This window comes from Dama dama, chromosome 12 (genome assembly GCF_033118175.1).
Source record: "Dama dama isolate Ldn47 chromosome 12, ASM3311817v1, whole genome shotgun sequence".
Classification (NCBI taxonomy): Eukaryota; Metazoa; Chordata; class Mammalia; order Artiodactyla; family Cervidae; genus Dama; species Dama dama.
Genome location: NC_083692.1, coordinates 30,265,430 through 30,285,690, shown reverse-complemented (window position 1 = coordinate 30,285,690; position 20,261 = coordinate 30,265,430). Strand labels below are relative to the sequence as shown.

The 20,261-nt window shown below is 34.5% G+C and overlaps 1 protein-coding gene across 1 annotated transcript in view; it reads left to right on the top strand.

Annotated features, from left to right (window-relative positions):
- The window catches only part of MNAT1 (MNAT1 component of CDK activating kinase), a 197,978-nt gene that overhangs the window by 100,175 nt on the left and 77,542 nt on the right, over positions 1 to 20,261 (top strand). Inside the window, exon 7 of the mRNA XM_061156934.1 lies at positions 13,443 to 13,564. Within this exon, the coding sequence (XP_061012917.1) occupies positions 13,443 to 13,564 (122 nt within the window). The remainder of the gene's footprint in view (positions 1 to 13,442; positions 13,565 to 20,261) is intronic.

Below are 20,261 nucleotides of genomic sequence, written 5' to 3'. Positions count from 1 at the left end.
GTCATGTTCAGCAAAGTCATATCATATGTACATTTAACTTATTTGAATTTAACTAAAGTTGAAAACACCTAACTAGGGAGAAAAATAGCAAAGAATTCCTCTTTTCCCCCAATAAAAAGTGTTTTTAAAACAACATGGTTGCCAAAAGCAAGCCAAGTACTTTATCTGATTTTCCACAGAACAAACAGCAATCTATTCTAACGCTGGAAGAAATGCTAGCTGGGTTGGATTTATACATAGAGATTATAGTATGCACAGAACAATGTACTTTATGGGCTATTTAAAGGACTTTTGAAGGGGTTATTTTGACCAGTTTTTGCTTTACTCTGACTGTAGAACCTAACCTGCACAGGGTGTGACTTTGTTATTATAGCTGTGTTGAACTTAAATCAGTCTTTTCACTTGGGATCCTTCTAGATAACATTTGGATATGTCTTGGATGTGTTAGGACTCAATGCCTTCATTGCCGGGGCCTGGGTTCAGTCCCTGATTGGGGAACTAAGATCCACCAGCTGCATGGAGTGGCCAAAAAAGTTAATTGGTTAATTTTTTTAAATGTGTAGGATTCACTTTTTATATTTTAAATACTTTAATGATGTTAAAATCTTTTTCTAAAGATGTTATTTCCTAACTTCTCCCCTGAATTTAAAATTTCTATAAATGTTGCATTTTGTTTTTGAAATTCTTTTTCAAGGAATAGTTTAGATTGATTTAACAATATGAATTCTAAAAAGAGTTGATATATTATTAAAGAACATTTTTTTTTAATGTGGTAATTTGAACACTAAGTGGTGTGTTTGTGGGGAGGAGGTTACAAGTGAATTAAAGTATACAGGATTAAAGTAATTCCACTTTAGCAAACAGATTTTGATGATGTTTTCTGGGCCAATTTGATATAGAAACAGTTTCGGAGACTTGACTTGGCCAAGTGAGGGTATGACATTTTTAGGACTGTTTGATTTCTAATGATGAACAAGAGGTTTAAACCCAGCTGGGTAGTTAAATTCTCCTTTGATGTTTCAAAGCAATATCTTACATATTCGAATAGAACTGATTGTCACTAAAGAGTCAGAAAAATATGGTGCTTTTTCTAGTATATTCAAGATAAATTCTTTTTCATATTCTGGAAAAGTCTGTTTTTGTTTAGAAGGAAAAATTTGGGAAAAATAGGTTATTTACTATTTAGGCATCATATTTTTTTAAAAAACAGGAATGCTCTAAAGGCTGATTTGTGGGAATAAATCAGTGTTAGATTGTTTATAAAAGCCCACTGCAATTATTTTTTTAAAAAGTTATATTCTGCTCATTCCAAAACACATAATTCAGAAAGGGAGTGGAGCCTGATGATTATAAAGTTGGGAATCTGGGAATTAGTGATTGTTTTTTCCACTGTTTCTTTAGTGTATATAGAATCAAACTATTAGACATTAAATTTGGGGAAATTATTCTTATTTTCATGATACATTATCAGATAGTGGTTTATTTCCACTTAGTTGTGAAATCATTGCAGGTTGGACCTACGAGAACATCTAGTCCAACCCTCCAGTTTGCTCCCACCCTCCCATTGTTGATAAAAGTGAAGCTTAGAGAAATAAAATCACTTCAGTTTGTATTAGGTTAGAGGCAGTGTCAGCATAAGTATATAGTTACTTCTTACTATGCAGGATCTTGTCACTCATTTGTCTTTCTGTGAATTTTTTAAAAAATTAGAGAAAGCTGTTTCTGTGGGGGAAAATGAATTTTACTTAGCATGAAATTATGTGCTACCAGGAAGTTGTTACCATGCAGCTGTTGCAGTGATGACAGGCTGATATCAACGTAGAGTGACCAGAACAGCATAGTATAAAAATTGTTCTGCTTGCTCCTAAAATAAATTGAAAACAACTGAATTGAAACGAAATTTACTTAGAATAAATAGCGTGAAGTCAGTGCCGGGTATATTTTTTAAGTATTCTCTCTTTCATTGAAAAACTGAGTATGCACATGAACACAATTAAAAAAACATGTCACATCCTCATAGTGATGCATATATGTGCACACATAGAAAACACCTGTATGTATGTGCACACACATATTTAAATTATTAGGACATTTACCAACATAGAAACAGTATTTCAAAAATAACTTAGTTGATTTTTCTGAAAGGTCTCTAACAGATATTTTCTCTAGAAATAATTGGTAGAATTGTAGTGGTTTAATGCACTGAGACCAGTGAAATATTCTGATTTCTAATTCCCTGTAGCCATGTTGTGTATTGTAATGGATTTGATAAGTTTAGCATGTAAGAGGATCCAGTTTTTGAAAAACAGCCACCACTATCATTGTTTTGTTGTTTGTTTTTGTTTTGTATTTAAATATTTATTTGGCTGTGCCAAGTCTTAGTTGCATCAAGTGGGATCCAGTTCCTTAACCAGGAGTCGAACCTAGGCCCCCTGCATTGGGAGCCTGGAGTCTTACCCACTGGACCACCAGGGAGGTCCCTTGTTTTGCATTAAGATGATTCAACAAAACAGAAGTAACAATCTCATTGAAAAGTGATTTACTAGAATACAAACTCCCTGGAGGCTGGAGCATGTATCTGTTTTATTGCTGTACTCTTTAGTTCTTGGCTTACAGTCTTTGTTCAGTATTTGTCTTTTGAATGGGTGTTTGGTTATAACAGAATAACCACAATGTTTTGTTGTCTGAAATTTTGTTGAAATGGTCCTTAAGTGGCTAGAAAGCACATTTCCAGGCTAGAGATAAAAAGCATCTACTGACTTTTTCTAATGAATAAGTGAAAGAACAGTATTAAAGTGTGGAGAAGCTGGAGATATATTTCTTACATACTCTCAGAGTACATGTAATTACAAAATTCCAATTGTTTACACACAGTAAGAACATTCTGAAATTTATAGAATTTGGAAACCTGACCTCCATCTTACTGGTTTTTCTAATGTTCATACTACAATACCAGATGACTGTTCACATGTCCCTTTCTACAAAATACCAAGCCGTTCTTCCCTGCTGGGTACCGTGCTGTGAGGCATGGCATGAACAACAGGGCCTTACGGTCTAATGGGGTAGATAGACGTTAAACAGATGTTTATACCAAGAGGGTTTTACCAAGCTTACAGTCTATTAGCAAGTATGCTGAAGATATGGCTAGTCTGGTGAATAAAAATCATTTAAGTAAGATACGAAAATTAAGAGTGTTCTGAGTCTTAAAATTGTGTTAAAGCATTTTTAGAATCATTTAACCAGTCACTCTGAATTGCTAGTACTTTATGAATTATAACCTGTTGTATGGTATTTAACAGAGAATCATATACTAATTGATATAGAAGGGTATTTTCATTTATAGTATTTTTTAAATAGTTTATGTCAACAGCCTATATATTAGTGATTACTAATTGGCATTTCTGTTGCTGTTATTTTTACTAGAAAATCCTGTATTTTCTTTATTCATTTTATTTTAAATGGTTTGCTGCCTTCTCAGTTTGTGTGCGTGTATATGTTGACATAGTAACCAAAAGTTTTTTTGAAGAGTTGTTTTCAGAGTTAACTTTATCACTTATTAAATGGCTTCCAGAAATCTAGATCATATAATTTTTAATTTGGAAGTAAATCCTGTGTTTTAGAATTAACCCAAAAGATAGTCTGTGTTATTCCTCTGTTTGAGGAGAATGAATAAGGATAATGTTCGTAGTGTGCTATAGATGATCTAACGATCAGTCTCAGTTCAGTTTAGCCGCTCAGTTGTGTCGACTCTCTGTGACCCCATGGACTGCAGCACACCAGGCCTCCCTGTACATCACCAACTCCCGGAGCTTGCTCAAACTCATGTCCATCGAGTTGGTGATGCCATCCAATCGTCTCATCCTCTGTCCTCCCCTTCTCCTCCTGCCTTCAGTTTTTCCCAGCATCAGGGTCTTTTCCATCAGGTGGCCAAAGTATTGGAGTTTCAGTTTCAGCTTTAGCTTCAGTCCTTCCAATGAATATTCAGGACTGATTTCCTTTATTGACTGGTTTGATCTCCTTGCTGACCAAGGGACTCTATAGAGTCTTCAACACCAACACCACAGTTCAAAAGCATCGATTCTTCGGGGCTCTGCTTTCTTTATAGTCCCAACTCTCACATCCATACATGACTACTGGAAAAAACCATAGCTTTGACTGGATGAACCTTTGTTGGCAAGGTAGTGTCTCTGCTTTTTAATATGCCGCCTAGCTTTGTCATAGATTTTCTTCCAAGGAGCAAGTGTCTTTTAATTTCATGGCTGCACCATTTGCAGTGATTTTGAAGCCCCCCAAAATAAAGTCTCTCACTGTTTCCATTTTTTCCCCACCTATTTACCATGAATCTCAATCAACAGATCAATCTCAGTAAATTGTAAACTTTTTTATAGTAAATGTGAAGCTTGCTGAATAAGACAAGTTAAAGATATATTTCAAATTATTACTTAAGATTACAGCCATGTATAATTATCTTTGTCAGCATTTGCATTGTTCTTCAGATGTTTTTATGTTTTTCTATATGGAAATGAGCTGAATTTTGGAAAGTCTTTTTAAGGGAGTTGTATGGCTTAGACAGTAAAGTGTCTGCCTGCCATGCGGGAGACCTGGGTTTGATCCCTGGGTCAGGAAGATCCCCTGGAGAAGGAAATGACAACCCACTCCAATACAAAATCCTGTGGACAGAGGAGTCCAGTAGGCTACAGACCATGGAGTCGCAAAGAGTTGGAAACGACTCAGCGACTTCACTTTCTTCACTTTTCTACAAATGCTTAAATGTGTGACTAGGAAATTATTGAAATATAATCTGGTGCTTTAAGGTATATCTTAGGAGAGAAACAGGGGCTCTATTTTGTTACATTTGGGGGAGTAAAACATTAATTATGCTTTTGAATGTACAGTTTGCCTGCAGTTTCCCACCTGAGTATGTGAATCTTATCTAAGTTTGCATGACTTGCTGTGCCTCTTCACACTACATTTTTACCCTCAGCCTCATTTATTTATTATTTATATGGCAACTGCAACAGAAATTGAAAAGGCCTGGGTTTTGTGTTAATAGTTTTGAAAGTCAACAAAAGCTACTTGAATTACTTAATGTGGGTGTTTTTCAGGACTCATTACTAGGATCTCATACTTTATACATTTGTCTCCTCCAATTTTTATTTATTCTTATGACTTTGACCATCATTTTGTTGGTGGTAATAGCAAAATTTCTCTTTTGTTTATGTTTTTAGCTGCTTTTACGGAAAATGTCTACATGTAAATTTCATAGTCAACAATATTGAATTTTTTGAACCACCATCTTAAACTCTTTATTTTGTAAACATTTATTGAGTTATAGTTTACTTACTATAAAAAATTGCTGATTTAAAATGTATGATTCAGTCATTTTTGTATTTTTGAGTAGTCACTTTACATTCACATTCCTAAACCCTAGCAATTAATGTTACTATCTATAGTTTTACCTTTTCTGAACATTACTTATAAATGGAATCAAGCAATATGTAGTCTATTGCCTGGCTTCTTTTTTTATTTATAATATTTTTGAAGTTCATATGTTACATGTATCAATATATTATTACCTTTTGTTGCTAAATAGTATTCAGTGTATGAATATTAAATGAATGAATTCATACTTGTTTTGTATAACTATACTTCATTTTGCTTATCCATTCACCAGTTGGTGGACATTTAGATTGTTTCCACTATTTGGCTACCATGAATAATGCTGCTATGAACATTCTTATAAAAGTCTTTGATCATACATTTCTCTTTAAGTGGAATTATCAAGTTGTATAGTAAATTTATGAAAAACTGCCAAACTAATTTCAGAGTGGTCACACCATTGTGCACTCTCATTAGCAGTGTTTAAGGGTTCTACTTTCTCTATATCTTCAGTGACACTTTGATTATAGCCATTGTGGGCGGTGTGAAGTAGTACTTCATTGTTGTTTTAATTTGCACTTTTCTAAAGATTACTGCTGTTGAGCATCATTTCATGTACTTATTAGCCCTTGGTGTATCTTCTTTGGTGAAATGTCTTAAAATCTTTACCCATTTTTAAATTGGAGGTTTTGTTTTTTTAAAGAATTTTTCAGTTTTAAGAGTCCTTTACGTATATACTAGATACAAATTTTCTATAATGCATGTCATTTGCAAATGCTTTGCCCAAAGTCCGTGTTTTTTATTTTAAAAAAATTTTCTCAATCCTTATCTTTCCCAATTATCCTGTTTCAATTAGTCTTCAGATTTGTCTGGTTTTTTCATTTAATATTCAGCTGAGCTATTTCAGGTTGCTACCAAGTCTTGCAGTTTTAATTATAACTTTGTTCCCCCTCTTCCTCTCAGTCAGTACTCAGATCTTCAAACCTAGTTACTAAAATAGCTACAAACCTGACCTACTTGATTCTAGGCTCTTCTTTCTTTGGCACTATTTTATTTTCCTCGGCTATAAATGCATAGCTATTTTCCTTTTTAAACTAAAAAGATTCCATATGTTTTAAGCCTATTTATAATGAAAAATTTCCAAAATAAAAAGTAGAAAAATCATACAGTGAAACTCATATGCCTAACGTCTAGATTCAGTCATCTTTAATTTGCTTCATATATATTTTTTCAGAACGATTTGGAAGTAAATTGCAGATTGTAAAATTTTACCTTTAAATTGTTTAGTCTGCATCTCCCTCTGACCTGCCCTGATATAGGACATCCTTATACATAGCCATAATGCCATAATCATACCAAACAAAATTAATAAAATGTCTCCAATGTATTCTTATACCCAGACCATATTGAAATTTTATCCACTGTCCCTCAAATGTCTCATGACTTTTTTCCTTCCTTAATTGTTACTGAGCTAATGACTATTGTTATATTTATTAAACTTTTTAATTTAAAAAAAAATCTAGAACAGCTCATATCTCGTGCTGCATTTCTTGATTTTCTTTCTCATGCTGTGACTTACTGAACAGATCAAGCCAGTTGTCATTTGGTATGAATTGTTTCCCTATGCTGTTGCTCAATATGGTCCCATATATATTGTTTTTTATACTTTTTATGGTTATAAATGTAAAGTTTACCCATTTTGGTGAATTTAGAAAATACTGCATAGAGGTAAAAATATAAATAGTCCACATAATCTTATCACCTAGAGATTACTACAGTGAAAATTTTGGTGTTTTTCATTATAGTTTTTTCTTATGCAAATTTAAAAAATAGTTTGGACATCCTTATTATGTACCTAGTATTTTATTAATTTTCTCTTTGAACATAATTTTAAATGACATACATGCTATTATAATTGAACTCATGTTTACTTAATTTTCCCAATAGTCCTAAACATTTATGTTCCTTTTGGTTTTTCACAATTATAATGTAAACTGTGATGGATGATTTGATTAGTGTTTTCTGTTTTTTTTTTTTTTTTTTTACAAGTGGGATTATTGAGTTAAACTATATGAATACTTTAAAGGTTTACTAAATTGTTTTTCATGAAGAAAGCAGTTCCATTATTGGAATTGTGCTTCTATCAGCAGCGTATGAGAACATCTTTCTCCACATTGTCTTGTCATATTGAGCGTTATTATTTTATCATTTATTTGGTAATTTGATGGAGACAAGATGTGTTTTGACATTGTTTTGAAAGGTCTAATATTTAACCATGTGAGTTCAAATTAGTCTTGGAGTATTTTCTGGTTGTAATTTAGGCTTTAACATACTGATTCAGTTTCTTTCCACCCCCACATCCCCATATATCCATTCTCTGCTCCTGTTTGTTAAATTTTGTCTCAAGACACAAAATATCGGTCTAGTAATATTGCTGTCTTCTTCATTGCCTTGCTCTTGTAGACTTTGCCTGTCCTCAGAGGCCTCCCACAAGTTGCACTGTTTCAGTTTTCTACCTTTCATCGATTCTTCCTCTTTTAATTTTCTGTAGTCCTTAAGTTCATACCATATCATTTGGTGCCACATTAGATTTAGTTCAGATGTTAAATATCACTACTGAATCATACAGTGTGACTTCTTTAATCTGAATCCATCTTTTCCTGATAATTTAGAATAATATCACACTTACTGTTTTGGTAGGAATATCACTTTGCATCCAGAAACTTTTAAACACTTTGCCACTAGTCACTTGAAAGCCCCTAACATTTTCCCCATATTGAGATATCTGATCTCTTGATGATTTTCTTTAAGCTTAATTATGTCAGTGATTTGTCCTGTAAGCTCTTTCTCGCTTTTAAATTTGAGAAATTTGGCATCTATAACACACCAGTTTTGGGGGGAAAGATTGAATGTTACGGGACTAGATTGAGTATCATTTGTGAACTTTCTCATTCTCAAGATAAATAGAATTATTACTAAATAATGTTTCTTTCTTTCTAAATGCCATAATACATTTTTTTCTGTTTGGACCTATGACATTTTGACCATATCTAAATTAATAGAATTTGTATAGAAATCTAAGACTTACTATATCAGGCTTAAATTGAGCAACTGTGATCTTATTGTCTAAAAATAGGATATTGAAAGACAGTGTGGTATGGTAGATCCCACACTGGACAGGAATTAGGAACTCTCTGTGACCTTAGGAGAAATTTACATTTTTAGGAGTCTTAGTTTCTTTATCCATAAAATAAAAAAATTATGGGAAAAGAACACAGGCTTTAGAATCTGACACCCTTTGCTTCTAATCCTCAACCTGCCATTAACTTCACAAGTGTGACCTTGCGAAGTCACATATCTAAACTCCTATCCTTGTCTATAAAGTAGAGATGATACTATTTATCTCATAAAGCTATTGTGAATATTAATGAAATAATGCATTGAAAGCCTTTAGACTGTTGTCTGGCACTGAGTTAATATTGTTAACTATTATTATTATATGAACTTTTATGTACCCACAAACTTGCAGAAAAGACTGGATTATATGACATAATAACGTAAGTAACTTGGGTATCATTACTGTTAGAGAATGACTACTTTTAATATGTTGACTACCAGTTTAATGACTTAAGAGAGTCTCTCTTTTTTTGAATATTGCCTTCCCTGAGAAGTATTCCGGCTCTGGGAATTATCCATTTTGTATCATCTTTCCTGGGCCTTGCTTCCTAATTTATAATGTGAAAATGGAGTAATCAATGTAATCTAGATTACTGTGTTATGGGATAGCTATAATAGGTGACCTTTTAAAATTCTTATAGTCTTTTCTTTTACTTGTTCTCTTCTTCTTTTTTTTTTAACCAAAACTGTGACAGGAATACTGGACTTCTGTATCATGTGGTGGGAGAATACAGTACTTGGTAACTTACAAAGAAGACACTTTGAAATAGGGATGTCACAGTGCCACTCAAAATGTCTTGCTTAGGCAGACCCCTTTTTAACCTATGTAATACTCTGTACTCAGATTTGTTGTTCAGAAATTGGATTACTGAGAGGTTATACAAGATGTAGCTTGACAGTTTCAAGTTTATTTAGAAAGGCTGTGAAACATATGGAGGTTCAGAGTTAAAATAATGTTAATGGTGTTTTCCTATATCTCACTTTTATCTTCTTTTTTAATGTGTATTATTTCAGCCACATAAATGAGCAAATCAAATGTCTAAAACCCATTTTTTAAAATTATGGTAAAATATACATAACATAAATTTTACTACCATTTTGAAGGGCATTCACAGTGTGCACCCATCACCACCATTCATCTCCAAGATTTTATCTTCTCCCCTTGAAACTCTGTACTCATTTAAATACTAACTCATTTCAATACTAACTCATCCCTTGCCTCCCCACAGTCTCTGGCAGTCATCATTCTGCTTTGTGTCTCTATAATTTGACTACTCTAAGAACCTCATATAATTGGAATCATACAATATTTGTCCTTTTTGTGACTGGCTTATTTCATTTACTTAGCATAATGTCTTCACGGTTCATCAGTGTTTTAGCACATATCAAATTTCTTTTCTTTTTAAGACTGAATAATATTCCATTATTCAAGCTGGATTTAGAAAAAGCATAAGGACCAGATATTAAATTGCCATTTGTAAGATCACTGAGAAAGCAAGGGAATTCCAGAAAAAAATCTGCTTCTGCTTCATTGACTATGCGAAAGCATTGACTGTGTGGATCACAGCAAGCTGTGGAAAATTCTTAGAGATGGAAATACCAGGCCACCTTACGTGTCTCCTGAGAAACTTGTATGCGGGTCAAGAAGCAACAGTTAGAACCTTATATGGAACAACTGACTGGTTCAAAATTGGGAAAAGGGTCCAACAAGGCTGTATATTGTCACCCTGTTTATTTAACTTATTTACAGTTACATCATGGGAAGTGACAGGCTGGATGAATCACAGACTGGAATCAAGATTGTTGGAAGAAATATCAACAACTTTATATATGCAAATGATACCTCTAATGACAGAAAGTAAAGAGGAACTAAAGAGCTTCAATGAGGGGTGAAAGAGTAGAGTCAGAAAACTGACTTAAGTGCTCAACATTCAAAAAACTAAGATCATGGCATCCAGTCCTGTCACTTCATGGTAAATAGAAGGGGGAAAAGTGGAAGCAGTGACAGATTTTCTTTTCTTGGGCTCCAAAATCACTGTGAACGATGACTGAAGCCATGAAATTAAAAGACATTTGCTCCTTGGAAGAAAAACTATGACAAACTTAGACACATACTAAAAATCAAAGACATCACTTTATCAACAAAAGTACATATAGTCAAACTTAATGGTTTTTCCAGTAGTCATGTACGGATGTGAGAGTTGGGCCATGAAGAAGGCTATGCACTGAAGAATTGATGCTTTTGAACTGTGGTGTTAGAGAAGACTCTTGAGAGTCCCTTGGACAGCAAGGAGATCAAACCAGTCAATTCTAAAAGAAACCAGTCCTGACTTTTCCTTGGAAGGACTGATGCTGAAGCTGAAACTCCAATACTTTGACCACCTCATGTGAAGAGCCGACTCATTAGAAAAGACCCTGATGCTGGGAAAGATTGAAGGCAAAAGGAGAAGAAGGCAGCAGAGGGTGAGATGGTTAGATAGCTCACTGACTCCATGCTCATAAATTTGAGCAAACTCTGGGAGATAGTGAAACACAGGGAAGTCTGGTGTGGCATTCCATAGGGTCACAAAGAGTCGGACACGACTTAGTGACTGAACAGCAACAAAATATTCCATAATGTTGTATACCCTATTCATTAATTAATTGATGGAAACATGGGTTACTTTTATCTTTTGGCTATTGTGAATAATGCTGCCATGAGCACGACTGTTTAAGTTCTTGCTTTCCTTCCTTTTGGGTATAACCAAGAAGTGGAGTTGTTAGCTCATATGGTAGTGCAGGTGCAAGTGTTAGTTGCTCGGTTGTGTCCAACTCTTTGCGACCCCATGACTGTAGCCTGTCTGTTCCTCTGGGGATTTCTCCAGGTAGAAATACTGGAGTGGGTAGCCAGTCCCTTCCCCAGGAGATCTTCCCAACCCAGGGATTGAACCTGGGTCTCCTGCTTTGTAGGTGGATTCTTTGCCGTCTGAGTCACCAGGAAAGCCTGGCTCATGTGGTAATTTTATATTTAATCTTTTGAGGAATTGCTGTCTGTTTTCTGTATTAATTGCACTGTTTTACATTCCCATTAGCAATGCACATGTGTTCCAATTTCTCCACATCCTTGCCAATGCTTGTTACTTTATGTGTTTTTTGTTTTTGTTCTGGATAATAGGCATCCTAAATAGCTGTGGGTGTTAAGTGCTATAGTGGGGCCCTCTGTATTTGTGGGTTCCACATCCATGGATTCAACCAACCATGAAATTCCATCTGGGTTTGGTCAGTTTGTGGACAAAGAACCCAGGGATGAGGAATCTGGGGATGGAGTGGGCTGACTGTACTAGTATGCCATTTTATATAAGAGACGAGCTTCTGTGAATTTTGGTATTTGGATCTTGGAACCAGACCTTCCCTCCACCCCCAGAGATACTGAGGGAGGGCCGTATATCATTATAGTTTTGATTTGGATTTTCCTCATGACTAGTGATGTTCGTCATCTTTCCTTGTGCTTATTGGCCATTTGTGTATCTCTGGAGAAATGTTTTTTCAAGTCCTTTCCCCAAATTTGGTGATGGACTTTTGAGGTCCCAGTGTCAGAGAAGCTATTAATATTGCGTTAAACCAGCTAAGAGAATGTTACAGGGCATTGAGGTTGTTGAGAAAAACCCCGAGCAGCACGCAGACGTCGTCAGTGTGTCGTTCGTCACTGCCTCAGCTGCACTTTTGAGTCATGGTTTGTACCTCTTTTTCTTCCTCCTTTAAATAAAAGAGAAAACAGTTGTTTTATGTATCCAATTTAGTAATATAGGGGAAAAAGAAAAGGAAACTAAGGGAGGTAATAAGAGAAATAAATTAAAAACTAGAAAATATTGGAACTAATAACTGTAAGAACTAGTTTTTATTAGAAAGTTAGGACATAGAAACTGATGAGGACTATACCAAGAAAAGTAACAGAACTATAGTTAGAATCAGAAACCATGGGCTGTAAAAAAAAAATACACATATTCAAAAATTAGAATTCTATGCTCAGATTATAAATATGGAAATCTCAATGTAATGGTGCTATGTAGCTGAGGGGCATTTTATTTTGTATATTTTTAATCAAATATGGTCTTTTTTTTTTTTTCTTCAAATATGGTCTTTTAATTTTAGTTTTCCAGTAGTTCTTTTCAGAAAAATATGTGGATATTTTATCCAACTTAGTTTTTAGCATAAACTTTTCTCATTGTGTGTGTGTGTGTGTGTGTGTAAGTAGACATCAAATACACACATTTGATAAGTTTAATTCCATTATAGACTCAGAATAGACATTTCTGTGACAAAACTTTGCATATAATAATTTCATTACTGCGCTCCCTGAGACTTTCAAGAAAGCACAAATTATCAAAATTATAATAGGAAAATGTGAGAATAGATATGCTTATATATTTGGTGAATTCTGCTATTGACATTGGGCTTCCCTGGTGACTCAGATGGTAAAGAATATGCCTGCAGTGCAGGAGACCCAGGTTCGATCCCTGGGTCGAGAAGATTCACCGGAGAAGGAAATGGCCACCCACTCCAATATCCTTGCCTGGAAAATCCTATAGATGCAGGAGCTTGGCAGGCTATAGTCCTATGTGATCGCAGAGTCAGACATGACTGAGCGACTAACACTTTTCACTTGCACCATTGACATTGAACAACTACTCTTTAAGGCTAAATTTGAATTTAATGATGGATTTGGTTTTCTTCCTTTAAATTATTTGTCACTGTATGTTAATTATATAATGCAGATTTCAGTAATGTAATGAAAAACAGGTAATATTTTTAACGTGAGGAAATTTAGCTCATCTTTAAAAACTGCAAATAAGTAGTAATATGAAAGTAATATTTACAAGTATTATTTTCTTTCATTTTTCTAATAGGGTCAGCATATTTCATTAGCACCCATTCAAAAACTTGAAGAAGCTCTGTATGAATACCAACCACTGCAGATAGAGACATGTGGACCACAGGTTCCTGAGTTTGAGATGCTAGGAAGACTTGGGTAAGTGTCTAGAAGAACTTTTCATTGAGGAGCTGATGTTTAGGGCTTTGTTGTTTCTGTTTTTAACTGACACTTTAACATTGTTAGATTTTGAGTTTATAGAACCTTTACTCTTTTGTAAGAAATGAATGGTGTTTAATACTAGGTTAATATGTTACTTTTTCCTACTGTCTTATTAGGTCTTTTGAAATTGAATTATACTAGTTCCCTTTTAAGGTTGTCATTGGCAGACATACTGAAGTAGCTCTTCATTTTTGCTCACTTTGTATTTTTTAGAAATAGGGGCTTTGTTTATTAATAGTCAGCAGTAAACCATGAAAATAGAGTTGAACTCCTTGCCATGATAAAGAGCAGATTTACTATCAGTTGTGTACAGTGAAGTTATATTTATGAGAAATGAGCTGTAAAATATGTTTTGTCAAAGGGTATGATATAGGACTGACCTAATGGCTCAGAAGCTGTAGTATGTGCATCCATTTTGGAAATGAACTTGGGGTTATGACTTTTGTGAGCCATGTAGATAATCATATTCTGTCTTGGGGGGGAACAAATGGGTATTTGTGTAATTGGAAAGTATAGGTACAAACTTTGATGAATGGAGCACATTGGATCTTGATCTGCTGTCTCAATCTGAACTATTGAATAATCTAGAAAGAGTTATTTCTTAATAAAATAAAATAGCTTAAAGGATATAATATGAAAAGAAAATAATGAATACAGTGAAATGAAGTAAAAAAAAAAAATGTAATTTAGAAGAGGGCCCCAACAACAAAAAGAAGATAGATGAAACAAATGGTAAAACCTACACGCATGTTCAAAACCACAACTGCAATGTTGAACATAACGCATTGTATTTTGCATATGAACATGGAGGCTCCTAGTTGAAATTACTGTTAGAATGATAGATAATTTACTTATACACTATTTTCTTTAGTTTTATAGTCTCTTAAGAGTCCTGTAACCTCCAAGCATAAAGTGTAGAGAAGTAAAACGAAGCCTAAAACCCCCATTGAGTTTGTGATAATGAAAGTATTAAATAATTGGCCCCATTTTCTCTGTATTTTCATTTTGAGACTCTGATTTCACATATGTAAAACCTTCTGATGTTGTTTTACAGTCTTGAATGCTCTATTTTGTGTTTTTTCAATCTTTTCTTGAGTTTGTGTTTTGGAAGTTTGGATAATTCTTCTTGTCCTATCCTCACAGTTTACTTATTCTTCTTCTGTGCCCTTCTTGCTGATAAGCTCATCAAAGGTATTCTTTCTGATATTGCATTTTTCATTTCTAGCATTTCCATTTCACTCCCTTTTGTAATCTCCATCTTTTTGTTGAAATTTCCTATTTGTACATATTACCCACTTTTTCCACTAGTTCCTTCAGCTTATTAATCGTGTTATTTTGAAGTGCCTCTTTGATAGTTTCAGCATGTCTGGGTTCAATTCTGTTGATTATTTTATGCCTTAATAATAGATTTGTTTTTCTTGCTTTCTTGTGTTTATTGTAATTTTGTTTGAATATTGGATAGTCTGTGCAACAAAACAGTAGAGACGTGAGATAAACAAAACTGATGGCCAGAGATATTTATGTCCCTTCTTCTGTCAGGCCATTAATGTAGAGAGCTGAGTATCAAGTCTGTAGTTTGATCTCAGTTTTGTTGTGCCTGAAGTTATCATCCATGTATCATAGGCTTCAAATTCTTCTAGCTGTGATCTGTTGAGACCTGGAGTGCTGGAGGGTTTTTCCTACCTAAAATTTTATTTGAGTCTAAATAAAGGATACAGGATCATGATTTTATTTTGTTTTAGTGGTTGGGGGACTTTCAGTTATTACTGACTATTTAGAATATAGTTAGTTCCAGGCTTCTAGAAGTATATTTTCGTCTCTCTCAACAGACTGTGCAATATATTCTGTATCCACAACAGTCAAGAAGACAAGCTGGGGAGGGAGGTGGGAGGGGGGATCGGGATGGGGAATACATGTAAATCCATGGCTGATTCATGTCAATGTATGGCAAAAACTGCTACAATATTGTAAAGTAATTAGCCTCCAACTTATAAAAATAAATGGGAAAAAAAAGCAATGGTACAAATTAAAAAAAAAAAAAGCAAAAAAAAAAAAAAGAAGACAAACTGTTTAGATTACCAGTTTGTATGTATTTCAAGATTGACTATAAATTTCAGCTTTCTGTGGCTAACTGGTGGAGAAATTTCTAGATCAATAGTGATGTCAGAATTCCTAAAGAATCATTGACTTTTTCTTGATGTAAAAGTATCTACCAGAATAAAAGGTGTCTCACACCTGCCTTCTCTCCAGACTTTTATCTTAAGAAATGGATTGAATTGTATACAGACAGTTTCATTTTGGGAACCAGGATTAATTAGCTCAGGTAGTCTCTTTGGTGACATGCTATGACTTCATACTTAACATTTGCCAAAATAAATCCTAAATTGATTTCTTATTTTACTAGTTCATTTTCTTTTCTGGAATTATTATTTGAAGCCATATGCTTTCTTCTTTTTTAATAATTACTCTAGATCTAAAATGTAATCTGATTTTCAGAAAGACTTGGAAAGAAATTGAAGAAGTTGCTCAGTGAAGTGACTTTTCAAAGAATAATTTGGTATCTACAGAGGTACTATTCTTTTTTTTTTTTTTCATTTTTTTTCCCATTTATTTTTATTAGTTGGAGGCTAATTACTTTACAATATTGTAGTGGTTTTTGCCATACATTGACATGAATCAGCCATGGATTTACATGTGTTCCCCATCCTGAACCCCGCTCCCACCTCCCTCCCCAACCCATCCCTTTGGGTCTTCCCAGTGCACCAGCCCCGAGCACTTGTCTCATGCATCCCACCTGGGCTGGTGATCTGTTTCCCTATAGATAATATACATGCTGTTCTCTCGAAATATCCCACCCTCACCTTCTCCCACAGAGTCCAAAAGTCTGTTCTGTACATCTGTGTCTCTTTTTCTGTTTTGCGTATAGGGTTATCATTACCATCTTTCTAAATTCCATATATATGTGTTAGTATGCTGTAATGATCTTTATCTTTCTGGCTTTCTTCACTCTGTATAATGGGCTCCAGTTTCATCCATCTTAGAGGTACTATTCTTAAGGTACAAGGAGTATAAACTTTAGTTGACTTAAGGTATAGTAGTAACACATCTCTTCTAAGGTTTGTCCATATCTTTGTTTCTTGGTTAGAAGATTATATCTACTAAGCCTAAGGTATCCCTTTACAATGGGCTCTCTTCCTTCCCATAAAACTCTTAACTTCTATTCCTCTCTTTTACTGTTACAACAAATTTTCCATTTTATATTATGTTATCTTATAGAGGAGACAAGTTCAGTTTCTCTAGAGGAAATAGAGAATTAATTAACTACCTTATCTCCACTTCTTATATCTGTTTTGAAATCTGTATGACATGATGAAGTTAAGAATACTGCATTTTGTAGCTTCACATTAGTTGGTGCAAAACTATGGATGTAGACACTTTTAAAATAATTCTAAGTATATAATTTTGGGAGTATGTGGCATAAAGTCTTGGGGGGCATTGTGTCTTCAAAGAACTACATTTGTGTCATGTGTAATTGGAAAAAGGATAAAATTGAAAGTACATTGCCATGAGATTTTAGGTAATATTTACTGGAATTTTTCCTAAAGTTAGTTAAACTTGGGAAGTAGATGAAGAATAAATGAGAATTTCTCAGTAAGGAGGGTATTATGAATATGTAATTATAGTTCAGATTGCACTGGCAGTATTCTTCAGGTTTGCTCAAGGCAATACGTAAACATGTTTTATTAATTCTGTACTAGTGGGAGCAAGCATTGGAGAAACTTACTGCTAATTGACCTTCCCCAGACTGCTGCTTTAGTGGTTAGTTTAGTAAAGTCTCATTGATTGGCACTGTGAAAGTGTCTTTTTAATAATCAACTGGCTTTGCAGTTAATATTTTACTGTTAATATTTATTTTTCCCAGCCAAAGAAGAGTATTTCCCTTAGCTAATATAAACTACAAGCATTTATATAAATTTAATTCATCATATTATTTAGTCAAATATCTCTACTGTTTCAAATATCTGATTTATTTAATATGAACCTTTCATTCATGAACCTACTACAGAGATAAGGAAAAACGTTTTATAGGATAAGCTATAATCTTTAAGCAAGATGTGTATTTTTCACTTTTCCTTATTTGTGAATTTAAGTGAACCATTTGCTACCAGATTGCTGTAGAAAAAAAATTTAATCTTCATTTCTGTAGAATATTTTTGTATGTTTCTCTGTGGTAGAATGTTGTAGCCAAGTGCATACATTCATTTCTGTCTCTTCTGTTAACATCACTGATGTACGTTCCATGCTATCAACTAGGAGAGCTTTAAATAGACAAACTGTAATAGTTTAATATCTAGAGTCCTTCCTAACCAGTTGATGAGATCGTTTGCTTATTATTGTGAAATCAATTGTGAAAAAAATTGTGGTCGTAATGACAGTATTGGATTAACTCAGTTAACTAGAACCTGATGATAATTAGAAGAAAGTTTCTTGTTTGATCTCCATCAGCACCTGTCAATATTGTTTTCTTTTGTGGCCATAGACGACATAGATAAAAATCAAATTGCTGAACAGAAGGAACTGACCTGTTACAAATCCATTACGGTTATTGGCAAAGCAATTAAAATGCTCATTCTTTAGGGAATAGGATAGGGTATAGTTCCCCTAAAATAGAAGATCCATCTATCTACCTTCATCATAACCCTGGAGATTTTTTGTCTTCCTTTCTTCTTTCCTTTCTTCAGTTCTTTCTTTCTCTCTCTCCCCCCTCCCCCGCTTCCTCACTCTTTCCCTTCCTTTCTCTCTTTTTTTCTCTCTTTCTCACTCCCTCTTTTTCTTCCCCCTTTCCTCCCTTTCCCTCTTTTGAAAGTTTAGTTGATTTAGAGTATTAGGTATACAGCACTGTGAGTCAGTTTAACCTATACAGTGTATTAAAAAGCAGAGACACCACTTTGCCAACAAAGGTCTGTCTAGTCAAAGCTATAGTTTTTCCAGTAGTCATGTATGGATGTTGGACCATAAAGAAGGCTTAGCCCTGAAGAACTGATACTTTAGAGCTGTGATGTTGGAGAAGACTCTTAAAACTCTCTTGGACTGTAGGGAGATCAAACCAGTCAATCCTAAAGAAAATCAACCCTAAGTATTCATTGGAAAGACTGATGCTGAAGCTCTAATACTTTGGCCACCTAATGCAAAAAACTGACTCATTAGAAAAAACCCTGATGCTGGAAAAGATTTAAGGCAAAAGGAGAAAAGGGCAGCAGAGGATGAGATGGATGGATAGCATCTTTGACTCAGTGGACATCAATTTGAGCAAACTCTGGGAAATAGTAGAGGGCCATGGAGCCTGCTGTGCTGCAGTCACAGAGTCGGACACAAGTTAACAACTGAACAATAGCAAATAAATATTTAGATTATTTCCCATTATAGGTTATTATAAGATATTAAGTATAATTCTCTGTACTCTGCAGTAAATCCTTGTTGCTTATCTATTTTATGTATAGTAGTTTGTCTATGTTAGTCCCATAGTCCTAATTTATCCCTCTCTGTTCTCTTTCCTCTTTGGTAACCATAAGTTTGTTTTCTGTGTCTCTGTTTCTGTTTTGTCTCTGGATTCATTTGTATTATTTTTTAGATTCTACATTGTAAGTGATATATATTTGTCTTTGTCTGACTTAGTATGATATTCTCTAGGTCCATCCATGTCACAAATGGCAATATTTCATTCTTTTTTATGGCTGAGTAATGTTCCATCGTGGGTGCATATATATCCTTAGGTGTAAGATTGCTGGATCATATGGTAGCTCTATTTTTAGTTTCTTTAGGAACCTCCATATATTCTCTATAGTGGCTGCACCAACTTACTTTCCAACAGTGTAGAAGGGTTCCCTTTTCTGCACACCCTCTCCAGCATTTGTTATTTGTAAGCTTTTCGATGATAGCCATTCTGACTTGTATGAGGTGATACCTCCTTGTGATTTTGATCTGCATTTCTCTAGCGACTTAGCAGCAGCAGCAGCAGCAGCAGCAGTAGCAGCAGTAATTAGCAATGTTGAGCATCTTTTCCTGTGGCTGTTGGCTAGCTGTATGTCTTCCTTGGAGAAATGTCTATTTAGGTCTTCTGCCCATTTTTTTGATTGGGTTGTTTGTGTTTTTGATACTGAGTTGTGTGAGTGTGAATATTTTCTCCCATTTGGTAGGCTGTTTTTTCATTTTATTTATGGTTTTCTCTACTGTGCAAAAGTATTTGTTTGATTAGGTCCCATTCATTTGCTTTTGCTTATTTCTTTTGCCTTGGGAGACTGATTTTAGAAAATATTGCTACAATTTATGTCAAGAATGTCTGGCCTATGTTCTCTTCTAGGGTTTTTATTGTGTCATGTCCTATATGTTGGTCTTTAAACCATTTTGAGTTTATTTTTGTTTAGAGTTTGAGGGAGTGTTATAATTTCATTGATTTATGTTTAGCTGTCTAGCTTTTCCAGTGCCCCTCACTGAAGAGACCATTTTTTCTCATTGTATATTCTTGCCATTTTGGTTGCAGATTAATTGACCATAGATGTGTAGGTTTATTTCTGGGCCCTCTCTTCTGTTCCATTGATCTACATGTCTGTTTTTGTGCCTGTACCATGCTGTT